Source organism: Aphanomyces astaci, assembly GCF_000520075.1.
Source record: "Aphanomyces astaci strain APO3 unplaced genomic scaffold supercont1.43, whole genome shotgun sequence".
In the NCBI taxonomy this organism is placed as follows: Eukaryota; Oomycota; class Saprolegniomycetes; order Saprolegniales; family Verrucalvaceae; genus Aphanomyces; species Aphanomyces astaci.
The window spans coordinates 439,172-454,830 of NW_009798306.1; the positions used below are offsets into that span (position 1 = coordinate 439,172).

The 15,659-nt window shown below is 52.8% G+C and overlaps 4 protein-coding genes across 6 annotated transcripts; 3 read left to right on the plus strand and 1 right to left on the minus strand.

Annotated features, from left to right (window-relative positions):
• The first annotated feature begins 362 nt into the window (after positions 1-362).
• Positions 363-4,252, plus strand: H257_12896 (hypothetical protein). The gene is made up of 11 exons (XM_009840269.1): positions 363-575; positions 623-1,019; positions 1,077-1,174; positions 1,227-1,347; positions 1,397-1,778; positions 1,838-2,021; positions 2,075-2,356; positions 2,403-3,534; positions 3,615-3,765; positions 3,821-4,023; positions 4,078-4,252. Exons 1-11 carry the CDS (start codon positions 412-414, stop codon positions 4,192-4,194), a joined length of 3,231 nt encoding a protein of 1,076 aa, XP_009838571.1. The 5' UTR covers positions 363-411; the 3' UTR covers positions 4,195-4,252.
• A 1,427-nt stretch (positions 4,253-5,679) lies between these two features.
• Positions 5,680-8,232, plus strand: H257_12897 (hypothetical protein). Its single transcript, XM_009840270.1, has one exon. It carries the CDS (start codon positions 5,693-5,695, stop codon positions 8,120-8,122), a length of 2,430 nt encoding a protein of 809 aa, XP_009838572.1. The 5' UTR covers positions 5,680-5,692; the 3' UTR covers positions 8,123-8,232.
• Positions 8,233-8,328: 96 nt separating this feature from the next.
• H257_12898 (hypothetical protein) lies at positions 8,329-14,325 on the minus strand. Of its 3 annotated transcripts, XM_009840273.1 has the most exons (18): positions 13,946-14,325; positions 13,683-13,888; positions 13,432-13,629; positions 13,026-13,294; positions 12,824-12,958; positions 10,740-12,770; positions 10,521-10,673; positions 10,293-10,466; positions 9,968-10,222; positions 9,851-9,912; positions 9,671-9,791; positions 9,426-9,614; positions 9,121-9,370; positions 8,966-9,036; positions 8,782-8,895; positions 8,625-8,718; positions 8,490-8,551; positions 8,329-8,429 (listed from the first exon to the last, which is right to left on the minus strand). In XM_009840273.1, the coding sequence occupies exons 3-18, from the start codon at positions 13,607-13,609 to the stop codon at positions 8,379-8,381; spliced, it is 4,209 nt and encodes a 1,402-aa protein (XP_009838575.1). In that variant the 5' UTR covers positions 13,610-13,629; positions 13,683-13,888; positions 13,946-14,325; the 3' UTR covers positions 8,329-8,378. The 3 variants fall into 3 exon arrangements, with proteins under 3 accessions (XP_009838575.1, XP_009838573.1, XP_009838574.1); XM_009840271.1 differs by having other exon boundaries at positions 13,432-13,888; XM_009840272.1 differs by lacking the exons at positions 8,329-8,429; positions 8,490-8,551; positions 8,625-8,718; positions 8,782-8,895 and having other exon boundaries at positions 8,920-9,036; positions 13,432-13,888.
• A 210-nt stretch (positions 14,326-14,535) lies between these two features.
• H257_12899 (iron donor protein CyaY) lies at positions 14,536-15,260 on the plus strand. Its single transcript, XM_009840274.1, has 2 exons — positions 14,536-14,854; positions 14,915-15,260. The coding sequence occupies exons 1-2, from the start codon at positions 14,546-14,548 to the stop codon at positions 15,140-15,142; spliced, it is 537 nt and encodes a 178-aa protein (XP_009838576.1). The 5' UTR covers positions 14,536-14,545; the 3' UTR covers positions 15,143-15,260.
• Positions 15,261-15,659: the final 399 nt, after the last annotated feature.

Below are 15,659 nucleotides of genomic sequence, written 5' to 3' on the forward strand. Positions count from 1 at the left end.
TAACACCAACTCCTGGGACGACGTATGTACTGTAACAATCCGACCTCGTAGGAATGTTCATGTAGCACATGTTAGGAGAGGTTACGACTAGAACACAAATCAAGTGTGTGTATACATCCTTTCCCCCTCCATTGACTGAAGATGAGACATAAGTATCAGTCAATGAGATTAGGCTGCTCTTATGCACTTGAAATCCATCATACAGTAGTGTCGTTACTACTCCGGAGTATGTGTTTGTACTTCGACTTGCTAAAATCAAGCGATGGCGTGTGGCAAACTAATTTCTTTCACCCAAGGGTTGTTGACCAGTTACGAATGCGAAACGGATTTCTAACTGCTCAATTGTTCATATCGCTCGATCGGTTTCAGGCTGCATTTCAACGAGGAGGGCGTGAACAAGCCAAGCCATCCATGGACCAGCCACGCCAACCAGTGGTCTTGGTGTGGCTACACTCGGTCAAGAACCGCCTAGTTCGACCTCGTATGCGGGGCGAAACGTTCCGAAAATGGGTGAGCCGCAACATGGACAGCTCCACGTTGGCGACGCTGTTGGATGTATTTCAAGTCATCCTCGGGTTCGTATTTCGGTTTGATACGCGCAGGCTTGACTTTGTCGTCGTAGGATTGGGGTCACGATGGTCTACTTTTACCAGAACTGGTCGAAATTCCAAGACGTGGCGGAAACCCCCATGGTTCGCACAGTGCAACGGGCCATTGGCGTGTTTTTTACGTTCGACTACCTCGTTCGCTTGATTGCGTCTGAAAGTCCACAAACGTTCTTCCTCAACACCATGTCCCTGGTGGACCTAGCGACAATTTTGCCCCAGTGGTTGGAAATGGCCATCTCAGACGACTCGGACTTTAAGAAACAAGCCAACGCCCTCAAAACCCTGAGAGGCCTTCGCTTTCTTCGCTCGTTTCGCCTCCTTGTGTTTGCCAAGACGGCCAAGGGACGCCAAGCTGGCATCCTCTTCCTAACTGTCATGTCCATCATATTTTGTTCGGCGGGAATCATTCAAGTAAGCGGCTTTGTCAGCGTATTTCGCTACAAGTAACTATCGTTTTTCTGCCCTTAGGCCATTGAAGCTTGCAATAACGTCGGCGACTACAAGTGCCAGGACTTGGAAATCTACAACGCTGCCTACTTTGTTGTGATTACAATTTCCACGCTGGGGTATACAGTCACACATTCATTTTTCATTTGATCCAATCGGGGGTCAATCTAGATTTGGCGACCTGGTCCCCATGTCGTCCAACGGCAAACTCGCCGTGATCGGACTCATCTTTTCCACGAGTATCCTTCTACCGCTACATATCAGCCGATACAGCGACATCCTCAGTCGAGAGGTGTAGAACCCTATTTGCACTTGTCAAGAGTATTCATAACGCATGGTAGACGGAATTCGACAAGTCGTTCAAGGCCGAAAAAGAAAGGAACCCCCACATTCTCATTTGCGGCGAAGTGAATTCAGGGGCTCTCGACTTTTTCCTCCGCCAATTCCTGCACCCGAATAACATCAACTGGAAAGACAAAGTTGTGATCCTGTGTCCGGGGCTCCCGTCCAACAACCTCCGACGGATTCTGCTCAACAGCGCGTACGAGCAGCGAGTCGTGTACCTCCAAGGCAGCGCCATGCTGGACTCGGACCTCAAGCGCGCGGGGGCGGCCAACGCGCGGCTCTGCTTTGTGCTACTCAACAAACTCTCGACCGACGGCGACCGCAACGACACGGCGTCCAACCTGCTCACGATTTCCCTCCGCCACTACACCAACGACAGTACATTCCTTTCGTAGCCATACTCCTCATCTATAGCTGACGTAACCCTTCTTATGTAGTTCCGCTGTTTGTGCAAGTGTTAAAGACAGACAACATCCGGCACGTTCACATGTCTGGCGCGAGCAACATCATTTGCATCGACGAACTAAAGCTTGGCATCTTGGCCAAAACGTGCGTGATTCCTGGCCTGTGTGCGTTCCTGTGCAACATGCTGTTTACGTTTCGACCGTTTTACGCGAGAAGGTAATATGATCCTTCATAGAGCAATGAATTTGTCACAATTGACTTTGGTCTAGTACGTTATGGGCGTCCGAGTTTCTCATGGGCTGTGCGCACGACATTTACGAAGCCAAGGTGCCAGTGTACCTCGACGGATGCCTCAGCTTTTCAACGCTAGCGTTGATTCTGTATCAAGAGTGTGGCATTTTGTTGTTGGCGGTCACGGGTCGCAACCATCTGGACATGCGATTATTTCCTTCTCGCATACTTGTCAAGCGAAGCCACTACATTTACCTCTTGGCAACCAACCCTGATGCAGTCAACCAAGTCGAATCCCTTGCCCTGTCCACGCTGCAAAAGTGAGATCGTTATGAATTACGCACGTTTTTGATTGCTTTTGTCTAGGCATGAAACCCGGATTCCCAACTTCGCCAAGATCGCCGAGCGCTGGCATGCGAATTCCATGGCGGGCAAAATCCGCACCACCATGCGCGCCTCCGTGTCGAGCCTCGTGCCGGTGGCCATGTCGATGCGGTCCGCGAGCTCGTTCCGTGAATCAGCTGCCACCTCTGAAACCACGCAAGAGGATCTGCCCCGACGCCGGTCGCAGCTCTTGGGTTCGTATCGGGCGGCAACACCAGACGTCACGGCAAAGTCATCACGTGACGATGGAAGCCCCCTCAGTCACAGACGAGGGTCTGTCACACGTGTGCTACCGTACAACGACAACGACACCGCCAACCACGTTGACCACTTTTTGCAGCCAGATAACGCCCCCCCAACGCACGCGGAGTCCTCGGTGTTGTCCACCAGTGACCTCTCTCGACTTAGTATACATGCACTCGCAAGTCCATCTCCCCCGGACCAACCCACCCACTCCCAAGCCAACCAATTATTTCAAAAGCTGTCGTCGCAGCGAGCGTACGCCACAGGCCAAGGAGGACCGCCCCCCGACCCCATTATGGAGGACATCGGCCACCCCGCGTTCGCCCCGCGCATGTCGGCATCGACCAGACACACCAAACTGTTCGAGTCATTTTTAGACCAGAACTTACCGTCCGACTTGTCTGACCACATAATCCTTTGTGGCATGCCCAACGCCGTGCACGATTTCGTCGCGCCACTGCGCCACCAGCTCGACTCCCACGCCAAATCCACACAGTTCCTCGGCAGTTCGCAGCACGCGATGACCGCCACCCCCATCATAATCATCTCGGAGATCCCACTCACGGAGAAGCAGCATGCCAGCATCGCCATGTTCCAAAAAGTGTACTTTTTGTGTGGGTCGCCCCTCCAAGAAGACATGCTACGCCAGGCGTCAGCGTTCACTGCCAAGAGCATCGTCATCCTCGGCAGTTGCCTCCAGGCCCCCGGGCAATACGACGACGACTACGACGACGAAGATGGGGTAGCCGCCGATACGAAGGACCAAAACATGCTCGATACGGACGCGATCACGTTGCATCGATACGTGGTCGAGTGCTGCGAATGCAACTGCCCCGCGGAGTCGCCTATGGCCACTGTGATTGTGGAGCTGGTACTCTCATCTACAGCTCTCTCTCTCGGCTATAAATCCATTGTGGTTTTGTATTGTTTACGATGGGAATCGAATTGTAGAGTCGCCCGAGCAGTCTGCGGTTCCTCAAAGACGATCTCGTTCGATCCGAGAATCCGTCGACCTTGGAAGCCGTGAAAACTCTGACCAAGCGCGTGCTGTCGCGAGCAGACGACCCCCTCGACAACATTTGCCACCCCATCTACGCCGCCGGTATAGAACGTTGAGTTTTCGTTTTCTTGAAATGATATATATGATTATTACGTAGGAAATGTGTTTATTTCGAATTCGTTGGACGCAGTGTTGGGCAACTGCAACAAATACGGGTGTATCATTGACTTGCTGCACTTGCTTACATTTGGAGAAGGCGCGACCAACGAGTACGGCCGGGTATTGGATCAAATTGCCGTTCCCATCATCTACCACAACAAGTCGTACCTCGAGTGCTTTGTGCAAATGCTTGTGACCCAGGTATATATAACGATTTTGTTTGAGATCGAGTGATGCGAAGACGAGAATGATTAGGACATATTGTGCTTGGGCCTCTTTCGCGCCAGAGAGCAACGCCATAGCTACGTGTATGTCAACCCGAACGAAGACGTGCAACTACGCGCCCAAGATCGGTTGTTTGTACTGCGATAACGTCTGTTTTGATTGGAATTTCGCCTTAAGTCAAAACAAACAGCTGATTCTGTATCCAACCAAAAATGACTCAGAATATTTCGAATCTGCGATTGCCTCACAGTCAGTCAGATCAGTTAGACTTTCAATTTTCAGATCCGAATTTTTGTGCCTTCAGAGGCACCCTCAGATATGCGAAGACGTTTTTGTCTTCTTCTCAGAGTACCAGCCTTACATTAATAGAATCGCAGAAATTTACATTTTCAGACAGCAATTTGCTGTTGAATCGGAGCAACACTTTTTTCAATTCCACTCTAACTGGCCTGACATCTCGAGCTGTACAATGTGTCGTTTAGCAAGCTCGACACATTATTTCACGCCCGCATCACAATCCGTTTTCTTGGAAGCGGCTTTGAGGAGCATGGTGCTCAGGTTTCATTCCAAGCAAGATCGCACGACGTGGTGCGAATAGCATTAAAAATGATCGAGCGGTCAGTTGCCACTGGTTTCATTGCCATCGGTGTAGGGAATGCCGTGTGTCTGAAGTTCGCAGCCACGTCAAGGGCGACAGTATCTGTGCGCCTCTAGAAGTCGTCGCAGCGATGAAAATACACTCTGATTCTGCGCCATCATGCTAACGCGCAATCATGTCTAGTAGCATGCATTGACGTGCGTTGCTCACGTCCCACGTTGAAGCGTCGAGCCTAAATCTGGAACGAGTGGAAATGACCAGTAGCAGCGACACAGCTGACGCTGTTGCTTGCGATGACAACTCCCATGGGAGTCGAAAGTTACACGTTTGAGATGGTGCCATTCGCATAGGACGAAACGAGCGGGCAATTGCTAACCATGTTGTCTACACTGCGAAGCCTTTGCATAGCCGTGATAGCCTGTACTCCCTAAGTTGGAACGCCGAAAACCGCTGCCTTCACCCCCGACAGTGTCGACGGGCTGCAAGAAGGCGGCGATATTCGATGGACCACACATCCTCCACAACGCATGCCACATGTGGTCCTATCGGAGGATGCAACGGGCCTGGTGCAGTGGGGCGGCGCGGTTGGACCTGGTCTGGCTCTGTTTGAGAACGAAAAATGGCTATCCTGTACACGCAACGAGGACTTTCAGCACCTGTCAGTCAACCCTTTTCAACGCACTGATGGCATCCAACAAAACCAAATTGCCTATTCGGTTAAACGTTAGGCCAATGTATCATGCGCTGGCATCTCAGCCGCGCGTTTCATGGGCACTGTAGACCTCTCGCGATCTACTCAAAGGGCCAATGTTCTTGGCGCCAAGTTGTCGGCGACTTCGACGATTGCAAGTGACATGTTACTTACAAGCCTGTCTTTTTGTGTGTGACAATCATTGACGGGCAAATTTGAGCGAGTTTTCACCGTACCGTTTGGATGCTTGGTCTGTCATAATATGACCAAACAGATTGCATACAGTACAACAAAGTTGAGCGATATTGGCAACCATCACACCCACTGTTCCACTTGCCCATCAGCCATTATTGCCCATGGCCAGCCAGGCGGCGAACCCGAATAGCACCTCAGCAAACAATAATGGCACGGCGACGGAAACCATCACGGCGGGCAACCTCACGGTCAAGATCTTTGTGGATGCTAACCCGGACCAGGCAGTGCTGGACTCGATGAAGATTTACTACACGTTCTTCGTGGTGGCGTTCGTTCTCTTTGACGTGGTCCAGCGCCGACTCAAGTCCCATTTCGCATGTCGCGCCGTGCACGCCGACACGTCGTGCCCTACAGCGGCCAAGTCGTACGGGATCTTCGGGTGGGCTCCCGCGGTGTGGCGCACCACGGACGATGACCTTGTTACACACTGCGGCCTGGACGCGCTGTGCTTTTTGCGGCTGCTGCGCCTCGGTCGAAACATCTCGATGGGGTCCATGGCCATCTCGTGCGTCCTCATTCCAGTGTACGCCACCGCGTTGAATCCTCTCACTGACGAGTCCACGGACTGGATCACGCGCATGGCAATGGCCAACATGAACGTCGCTTTAGACCCGAATCGGCTGTGGGCGTCCGCGGCCGCCGGCGTCGCCATCACATTCTGGACCATGTTCTTGCTCTTGCAAGAGTGGAAGGTCTATCTCGTCCGGCGGCATGCGTTTCTTGGTCAAAATACGCTGCAGCAACACACGGTGGTGGTCAACGACCTCCCGGCCAACCTGTGCACGCCCGACCTCCTCGACACGTACCTCCACGCGTTGTTTCCGCACCAAGTGCAAGCCATTCACATTGCGCTCGAGTGCAAATACCTCGAAGCCAAAGTCACAAAGCGGCTCGAGACATTGCACTTGTTGGAGCGGGCGCTGGTTGTGGCTGCCAAATGTGATAAAAATCCGTACCTTCGTCGCTCCAAAGCCAAAACATCGACGGGCAACGTCGTGGACGCGATCCCGCACTACACGGCCGAGCTCACCCGACTAAACGACGAAATCCGCACTGACATTGCGGTGTTGCGTGCCCAAGAAGCCACCGCGGACGACGACAACTTGGCCCCTGCAAAACTCCAAGCGCTTAAAGTGTTTCGCCCCACTGCCCTCGTGACCTTTCGGTCACACCAAGCCACACAAAGTGCTCTACAGATGCTCCAGACCAGCAACCCCGTCGAGTGCAGCATCCTCCCCGCGCCCCATCCGTCCGACATGATCTGGACCAACCTCGGCCGGACACTGCACGTTCGCAACTCAAAGCAACTCGTCGCGACTGTCGTGACCGCCGCCGTGATCGTGCTGTGGTCCATCCCGACGTTGTTTATCACGTCGCTGGCCAACGTTGAGCAGTGGCAAGAGGATGTGCCCCGAATCCGAGAGCTGCTCACGACGTACCCGAGTCTGGTACCGCTGTTCAAGCAACTGTCTCCGCTCGGTCTCGTGTTGTTGAGTCTCTTGGCCCCGACTGTGTTTGCCTTTATCAGCAACTTTGAAGGCCATGCATCGAAATCGGAAACCGAGTCGGCTGTGTTCACTAAACTCCTCGTGTTCCAGTTCTACCAGACGTTTGTCGTAGCGCTGTTTGGCGGGTCGCTCACCGAGTCTCTCCCCGAGATGGTCGAAAAGCCCGTCCTCGCCGTCTACTTGCTGTCCCAGGCTGTGCCCCGCCAAGCCAGCTTGTACATGAGCTACCTTATCATTCAAACGGGGCTGTCCCTGATTGTCAAGTTGTATCGGATGGTAGCGATTGCACGTGGCCTCATATACCACCTCGGTGCGCCAAAGCTAACCCCCCGGGAGCGGCGGTCGCCATGGTGGGGGCTCACGCCGTCCTCTGTGGCCGAGCCCTGCGACCAAAGCGCGCAGCTGCCCATCTACGTCGTGGGCATCCTGCTCGTGCTCGTGTTTTGCCCCATCACGCCCCTGCTGAGCTGGTTTGGCTTGGTGCTGTTCGTGTCGGCGGACCTGGTGTACCGCCGCCTGTTTTTGTTTGTGTTTACGCCGGCGCATTTCACCACGGGTGTGTACTGGCCCAAAATGTATGCGTTTATCGTGCGCGCCATGTACGTGGCTCAGGTCGTGCTCATTGGGATGCTGTGGCTGCGGGTGCAAGTTGCCAGCGATGCCAAAGTCCCTATGAATACGGACAAACGAGCCGTCCACAACGCATACTTGTATGCGCTCATGCCCACGATCGTCGCCACCGCCTTGCCAGTAATGACGTTGATCATGGACACCCACATCCAAGCGCTGTACCCACGAGGGGCAATGTACCTTCCCCTCGTCCAATGCGTTAAATTGGACTCGACCGTTGGAGGAGGCCAATCTCGACGGACACTTCTCAACCAACGACCCACGACCAACGAAGTAGCGTACCTCCAGCCGGCTCTGCTAGAGGCCGATCCGTTAGAGCCCGACGTTGACGACATGAACCGGGGGTTCGTCGGTGCGGGGGCGTACGTAGAACTCAAGGACGTCGATGCCTAAGTCGATATAGTTTGTATTACGAGCGTGTCCATAGTAAACAGCCGAGATTCATTCGCGAAGGTGCACGAACAACAACCAATATGCCAGAGCTAACGTAAGTTATATCTCTCTACCCTTTGGACCAGCCCCACAGCGATGGCTTGCTTGGCAACTCGAATTCAACTCCTCCACCGTAGCTTTCTCTCTGTAGATAAGTACAAGTTTACTGCTGGTAGTACTCGAAGTACTAGTATTGTTTACAAGAGGAGGATTGTTATTATTTCCGACATGCCGAGCCAGTATTTAACGCCGAATTGATTCGATTCAGCTAGAAACGAGAGGAGTGAGATGGAAAGTTATCCTCAACGCAAGTCCAACGTAACGTTACCAGGTTGGCTTGGGTTTGCGGACTCGATCCGGTTGACAGTCGACGAGCTAGGGCGCTTCCTTCTGCATTTCGTACGATCAATTAAATGACAGAAACACTACGTGGCACGCTCACAACCAAGCATGCAAAACTTACGTGCAGGTGCAGGCACTGGCGGCGGTGCCACGTCTCCTTCTTCGTCATCTTCGTCATTATCGTCGTCTTCGCTTGTCTTGATGGCGTCAATGGCCTGAACAGAATTGTTCCCGTCACAACCTGAAATACCATGAGCATACATGAATAGCATAATTACCGCCAGAATCCGGTCCCGGTTCAGTTTGGTTTTGATCCCCAAATCGTTTACGAGCGCTCGCTCGTCCAACTCGAGTAGCATTTGCCCGTCAATTTGAAGCGCTTCAAAGCGATCCTAGTGACGTCCCCCACCCCCATAATGTCATCCACAACAGACGACCATCGCCAAATCATATCGTCCGTACCACGACGTCGGGCACCCCCACGTCCTCGCGCAACCATAAACACACGTGGTCGACGTTCCATTCCGCCACCACTATTCGTATCGCAGTATATCCCATCATGACGATCGATACTGATGCATACACTACTTAATAGTTCGTCGTGAGATTGACCGTACCTTGGGCAAGCGTCACATCGTCCTCCATGTCGTCTTCTTGTTCGTCTTCGTCAACATCATCATCCTCCTCGACTTCGTTGGTACGTGCTGTCGTCAAATGTGGAGTTTGCTCTTGCGGGGCCGTAAGCTGCGAAAGTGCAAAGTTTCGTCGGGAATTGCGATCACCGGAGACATTTGGTCCGACGCCTTGGGGCTCCGTCGTCATCAATCTGCGCAAGTCCCCTTCCGACCGTCGCTTCGACGGGGACGCCTACTCCACCCATAATATCCGATAAGATTCACTGAAGAATGAGATCATCACGCACAGGTTGAGGCATTTGAACGGGGGGTGGCGTCGATGGCGGCGGGGGGATGGCCCCCTTGGCATCTCCGGGCTTGCAGGCGGTAGAGTGGGCGGCGATGATGTCAGCGGCAAATAAGTCCCCGCATCGAATGCACTTGATCGGGCGCTTAGGGCATTTTGGCACATGGGCCGCATACGCGGGACTGGCAAACTGACAAAACAGTATTGAGTTTTAGTCCAAGCAAATGGATGCGACGATGTCAATACCGTTTGTTGGCAATGCGCGCACTGACGATTGCTTTGTTTGCAATTGGTTTCGTGCCGCGCTAAATCTCGAGAGATAATCACCATGTTGCAAAACTGACATCGCTTGGGCTTCCAGTCGCAACTACGCACACAATGAATCACTCCACGGTGATATACGACCAGATTCTCGAATCACAGGACCTTTGCTCGTGACCGTCGATGCCGGCGGCAGTGTACTCTTCGTCGCAATACTTGCACTCGACCTTTGGAAAACCAAGCGTGTCGTGATCTTGATTGATGGAAAGTGGTTGATAGTACCTTGGCCTCGCTGGTTGGTTTGGGTACTTCGGGGTATTTCGGCCTGGGGGGCGCCACGTTGGTTGTCGACGACGTGGTCCCAGCAGCAGCAGGGGTGAACGTCGTCGTAGTGGAGGTGGTTGGTTGCGGGCGTTTCGGGCACTTGGTCAGAACATGCTTTTCCAAACCCCGTTGTAAAAACTTGCCCCCGCAAGCGTTGGGACACTGCACGAGGCGGCAGTCGCACGTGTTGATGTGTTCCTGCAGATCGGCCATCTACGACAACAAGCCCAAGATCAAATCATCTTCACCATTGTTTTATATGCTGCGATATGGTGCACTTTACCTTTTGACGGCGCAAGCAGTGGGGACATTGCTTCAAAGCGTGCTCGCACTTGGATTCGTGGTCCAAGACGTCCACCACATCGGCGAGGCAGTGCTTACACTTGGCCACGGGTTTGTCGCACAAGTGACTGGCAACGTCCTTGGCCCGCATCGAGGATTGACACGTGGGGCATGTCTAAATGAACACGGGTATTACAGTGCCAGTTGGTTGTTGGACGGTCTTACATACCTGCATTCGCATGGAACAATGCAGTTGGTCGTGGTCGGACTTCGACCCCTTTGGAAACTCTAGCGTGCACTGCATGCAACGATCCATATTTCCATTCATTACATCAGTCGCTCTTGGGGACGACATGCTGCCAAGGGAATGGCGGCGCTCTCGCTACGAATGGACAAGTCCAATGTTATGACGACGGAAAGCTCGAAGAAAGGAGGTAGATGGCTATACCTCGATTTTGAGCCGGTTTTCCACGCGTGCTTTAGCGAGCTCTGCTTCGGCCAACGCCCCCTTCATAGATGGATCGTCGAGAAGCGTGGAGACTTTCGTTGTTACTTTCAATGTGGAACCATCTGGAGATGGGGACGAGGGGTTGAGGGATGACGATGACGCTTGATGATGTAGCATGGGTTGCGCGGGGGGAGGAGCTGAACTCGGGGGTGATTGATGCGGAGGATTATTATACAGTGGAGTGTGGTTTTGCGTTGCTGAAGGAGAGGAAGGGATAGACGGTCGAATTGAAGCAGGGTTTACGAGGGTAGTGGACACTGCTGGTGGGGTAGCACCAGGGGGTGGCGGTTGAGTTGGTGGGGGCGGCGGCGGCTTGGAGATGGATGCGACCGGTTTCTCAAGAACTTGTTGAGACGTTGGGGGATTCGATGGGGAGATTGCCGGTGGTTGACTGGTTGGCGCAGCAGTGCTTCGATTCATCAAAGGAGTCGGTGTAGGTTGAAGTGGTGTAGCCTGGTTAGGCTGCACTGGGGGTGATGGTGGTACGCTCGTTGATTGAGATGACGAAGTTGGTAGCGATGGAGGGGCGGTGGTATTACAACCGTTGGAAAGGGTCGAGGTATCAGCAGCCGAAGTACGAATGGGGGGTGACATTACTTGTTGTGTTTGTGACACGGGAACTACTGGAGCTGAAAGGCCAGTTGTTGCAGGAGGTAATGGCGATGTAGGGTGTAGCGTTGACAGAGCCGGTGAAATTCCAGGAGAACTTTGAAGCGTGTTCGCCACGTTCTCTCGCTGATTTGTTACAGGGACCAACACCCGCGGTGGACTAGCAGCTGCCGTTGGAGGTTGAGCAGTCCCTTTGGATTCGATTTGAACGGGGTGTGAAGTTGCCAGAGTGATTTGTGGACTCGAGGGTTTGGTTATGTTGACTTCCCTCGATGGTGGTGGGGTTTCTGTTGGAATGACTTCCATTGACCCAGCTGTTGGAGGCACCGGCGCTGGCACAGATGGGACAGGGGTAGGCATCTGATGAACCACATGAGATGCTGCCACGGTGGACGGCAGGTCGATCGTTTGTTTGCCTAACGGTTGAGTCACTGTTGCCGAGTCTTGGGGAAGTGATGGCAATGGCTGCGGTGGCATTTCTGGCACGCCAAACGGTGGTAAGGTGTACATCAGATGGTTTGGCTGATGGTAGCCATGATGCATCATATTTCCCCCACGATAGTGCGCATCCATAGAGTGATTAGGGGGTGACGCCATCGCATACATGTGAGGAGGCCAATACCCATACCCTGGTGACGGCGGCGGTCCCATCATCGATGCGGTAGCCGGGGTCGATATGGGCTCTTGCTTTTTCAGGTCGTCCAGTCGTGTGTTAATGCGCCGGAGTTCTTGTTCGAACGGCACCACGCCCTTTTGCACCAACGTCGTGACCTCTACTTCCATGCGTCGCTGCAGACTTCGCTCGCCTTCCACTCGATCTTTCAGTATCGTGTCTATTTGTCCTTGGATGATTTTCGTGGTGCTTTCCACTTCTTTTTTCAATGCTGAGAGGTCGGTCCCCATAGTTCCCAACGACGTTTTGTGGTCTGCAACGTCCTTACGCTGAGCTTGCATGTCGTTCTGAAGTACAGTCATGACGTTGGTACAATGAATGGTCTCTTGTCGAATCTGCGCCACGTCCTCCTGAACTCGTTGAACCACCTCTTGCCACTCGCTCACATCCTTTCGAAGCATCGGTGGCACGTCCTTGGCCACTACGGACATGCAAAATGCTTGCAGTTCCTTGTCGTGAGCTGTTAAATCGGCCTTGAGTTCGATCCGAATGTCGTGAAGACCCTTGTGCACACTGTCGTGGGTGCTGTACTTGACCTGCATGAGCTGATCTGTCAACCCGTCGAGCTGACGTTTGCGCTCACTTCGTTCTCGCTCGACTTCGTCCCGAATGATTTGCGTAGTCGCTGCCGCCGACTGAGCGATGAGGGCTTTCAGTGTACTTTGCCCTTCAGTCACCAGACTTTCCATCTATTGGTTCCATGTGCAATGTCAGAGATTATTTATATATCGTTTGGACTTACCTTGGTGATTTGCTGGGTACTGTCTTTGGCGGCATGGTTGGTATTATTGTCCACGTCGCCCTGCCACCGTTTCAATCGCACATCCGACTCGTCCAGAGCAGTTTGCACTTGTCGGCAATGTAAATCGTGCGCTGCCTGAAGCAGCCACAAGTGCAATGTCGATATATTTCTATGCAAATATGTGGAATCTGTACAACATTACCGCCCACTTGGACTCCAGGGCTTCGCATTTGCCGAGCCAAATGTGTTCCACAACGGATTCAACCTGGGGCATCGACAGTGTTCCATCCGTTGATGTCTCCGTGCGGCTTGGAACCGCTTGCCTGTCAGGAGGGTGCCGTTTACTGATGGACTCGACGTCCAACCTGACTGTTTGCACGTGGGTATCCAGCTCTCGAAGGTGCTTTTCGATGCTTTCAACCACGTAGCTGTGGGTGGCGTCCTTTCGCGACAATTCGCCAATGATTTGGGCTAGACGAAAAAGCAACAAACCACGGCCCATATTACATCGCTCATAAATACATATTGCATTGCTCATAAGTACTACTCGTCCAATACAGTTGGACTAGTACGAGGAGTTCATGCAAGGGATGATGTATGCACTGTACCTTGGTGTTGAATGCCTGCATTCAGCTGGGCCTTGAGCGGTTCGACGCACGCATTGAAATGCACGAGCAGTTCCGGCCGGCTGAGTTTTTCTTGCATCGACACCTGCAGCGAGTTGAGCTGTTCGCGCATCGCTGCTATGACTTGGCGCAGTTCCAACAGCTGATTGTCGGCCTGCATCCGCCACGACTCGTCCTTGCCTGCCATCGATTGCACGTGGTACATAATGTCCTTTTGGGTGGTCATATCCTGCCTGAGTTTCTGGTGGGCTTGGTCCAATCCCCGGACTTCGCGGTCCGTCGTGTTGGCTTCGAGGCGCAACCGGTCCAGTTCGTCCGAGTTGCTTTTCGTAAGAGCCATGATGGCACTCAACTGGCGCTCGGCGATCGCCGCGCGGGCATCCACTTCCAGCTTGATGCTGAACCGGATCTGCTCCATCATGTGGGCAATGTTGTACGTCTAATGCAGCATGCAACTTTTCATATATATCGAGTGCTAGACAATAGTAGGTAGTACTTGGTGGAACGAGGAGTAGTCGTGGGTTGGTGGTGGTGGAGCATTGTTGTTGTCGTGGGATGCTGGATACGGGGCGTACGAAGGAAATGACTGCTGGGGCGTCGACGGAGGAGGCGGCGGCGGTGGCATCGGCGGTGACGTCATCGCAGGCTGAAAGTGCGATGTAGTTGTAGGGGACGGTGGCCGGAATGCCATGGCGCTGTACTGGCTGAACGGTCGAAGCGGGGGAGCTGGCGAGAACTTGTGCGCTTCGAATTGTTGACGCAAGTTGTCGTCCGTGCATTTGATGATCGCGTCCAAGTTGGCCTGCCAATCCATGTCGAAGGAACAGCGAGTCGTGCTTGGTTTACGGCGAAGGTCGGACGGTAACAGTTATTCACGAAGAGGCACTGACATTTTAACTGTGTGAAACTGCGATTATGCTTGAATAATACTAGTGCAGTGTACTGTATTGCAATACATATTCCATCCAAATTTGACTTTGCCGGTTAAAGATCGTATCCTGGCCAATAGGGTGGATGTTCAATGCCGCCCCGGGATTGGATATATTTTGACCAATCGAATCACTACATTCGTTCTAAAGCCACTTCCAACTCTGCAATGGCTGGTGCGCGAGTGATGATGCGAGGCTTGCGGCAAGTCACCATGCGATCAGCGGCGCACGTGGGTCCATGTCGTTCATATCAAGCGGTGCTATCGAAGACCCCACATCTCTTCTTTGGCCTGCCGTCGATGACGCCGCTCCAACGCCGGTGCTTCTCCTCAGATCCGTCGGCCACGGAAGGGACTGCCGTGCCTACCATCTCGGACGCGGACTTTGCTCGCTACAGCGAAGCCACGCTCAACGAGATCCTCGAAAGGTTGGATGGCATTGAGGCTATCTTGCCTGATGCGGACATCACTCTGTCGGTAAATACCATCGACGTATACGTTGGACTAGCGAGGCTGACATGTTTGCTGATATTGTAGCAAGGGGTGCTGACCATCAACTTGGGCGAGGACGGCACGTGGGTGCTAAACAAGCAAGGCCCGAACAAACAAATCTGGTGGTCGTCGCCCATCAGCGGCCCCAAGCGGTTCGAATTCGACGCGCGGCAGAACAAATGGTTCAACACGCGCGACAAGGACGTCGAGCTGGTCGAGCTCTTGTCCGTCGAAATCGAAGAACTCACGGGCATCATTGTCATCACCGAGTAAATAGCCGCCATCTACCCCCGATGCAATGTGCCTGCCTAGCTGCTGTTGCTCCTGTAGCTTTCCCACACTCTTATAACGCCACGTCTACCATATTTCACTTTCGAGTGTTCTTGTCCGCATGTCAGTGGTCACATTCAAGTCACTCGTTTTGGGCGAATGAAGCGCAACTGTTGATTGACTACACGACCTTCCGCACACATATCCACGGTGAATGCTCATAATAATTAACCCTCTAGTGTGCACAAAACAACATACTTTAACCAAGTCTATTCTTAAGTATACTTGACTCTGCCGACGTGCGAATCGCACGTCGGCAGACAAAAATAATAAAAAGAAAATGCTACTTTTCATTATATTTACTTCAACTTCAGCCCCGACGTGCGAATCGCACGTCGGGACCAGCCAATCACAGAAATTCAGAGTAAAAAGGTCTTCCATTTTATTTTTGGTCCGGCTTTAAATAAACACTTGGTTTCTATCCAATAGAATGCATTTTAATTGCCATGAATCGTCTTAA

Excerpts from the sequence above, each read along its gene's own strand:
- H257_12896 (XM_009840269.1), top strand. The coding sequence starts at position 412 with ATGGACCAGCCACGCCAACCAGTGGTCTTGGTGTGGCTACACTCGGTC. Across the intron at positions 1,175-1,226 it reads ATTACAATTTCCACGCTGGG|ATTTGGCGACCTGGTCCCCA; the intron begins GTATACAGTCAC and ends GGGTCAATCTAG. Across the intron at positions 3,535-3,614 it reads CCACTGTGATTGTGGAGCTG|AGTCGCCCGAGCAGTCTGCG; the intron begins GTACTCTCATCT and ends ATCGAATTGTAG.
- H257_12897 (XM_009840270.1), top strand. The coding sequence starts at position 5,693 with ATGGCCAGCCAGGCGGCGAACCCGAATAGCACCTCAGCAAACAATAAT.
- H257_12898 (XM_009840271.1), bottom strand. The coding sequence starts at position 14,263 with ATGGATTGGCAGGCCAACTTGGACGCGATCATCAAATGCACGGACGAC. Across the intron at positions 10,674-10,739 it reads AAAACCGGCTCAAAATCGAG|CGAGAGCGCCGCCATTCCCT; the intron begins GTATAGCCATCT and ends GTCCATTCGTAG. Across the intron at positions 8,719-8,781 it reads ACCGGGACCGGATTCTGGCG|GCCATTGACGCCATCAAGAC; the intron begins GTAATTATGCTA and ends AATTCTGTTCAG.
- H257_12899 (XM_009840274.1), top strand. The coding sequence starts at position 14,546 with ATGGCTGGTGCGCGAGTGATGATGCGAGGCTTGCGGCAAGTCACCATG. Across the intron at positions 14,855-14,914 it reads ATGCGGACATCACTCTGTCG|CAAGGGGTGCTGACCATCAA; the intron begins GTAAATACCATC and ends CTGATATTGTAG.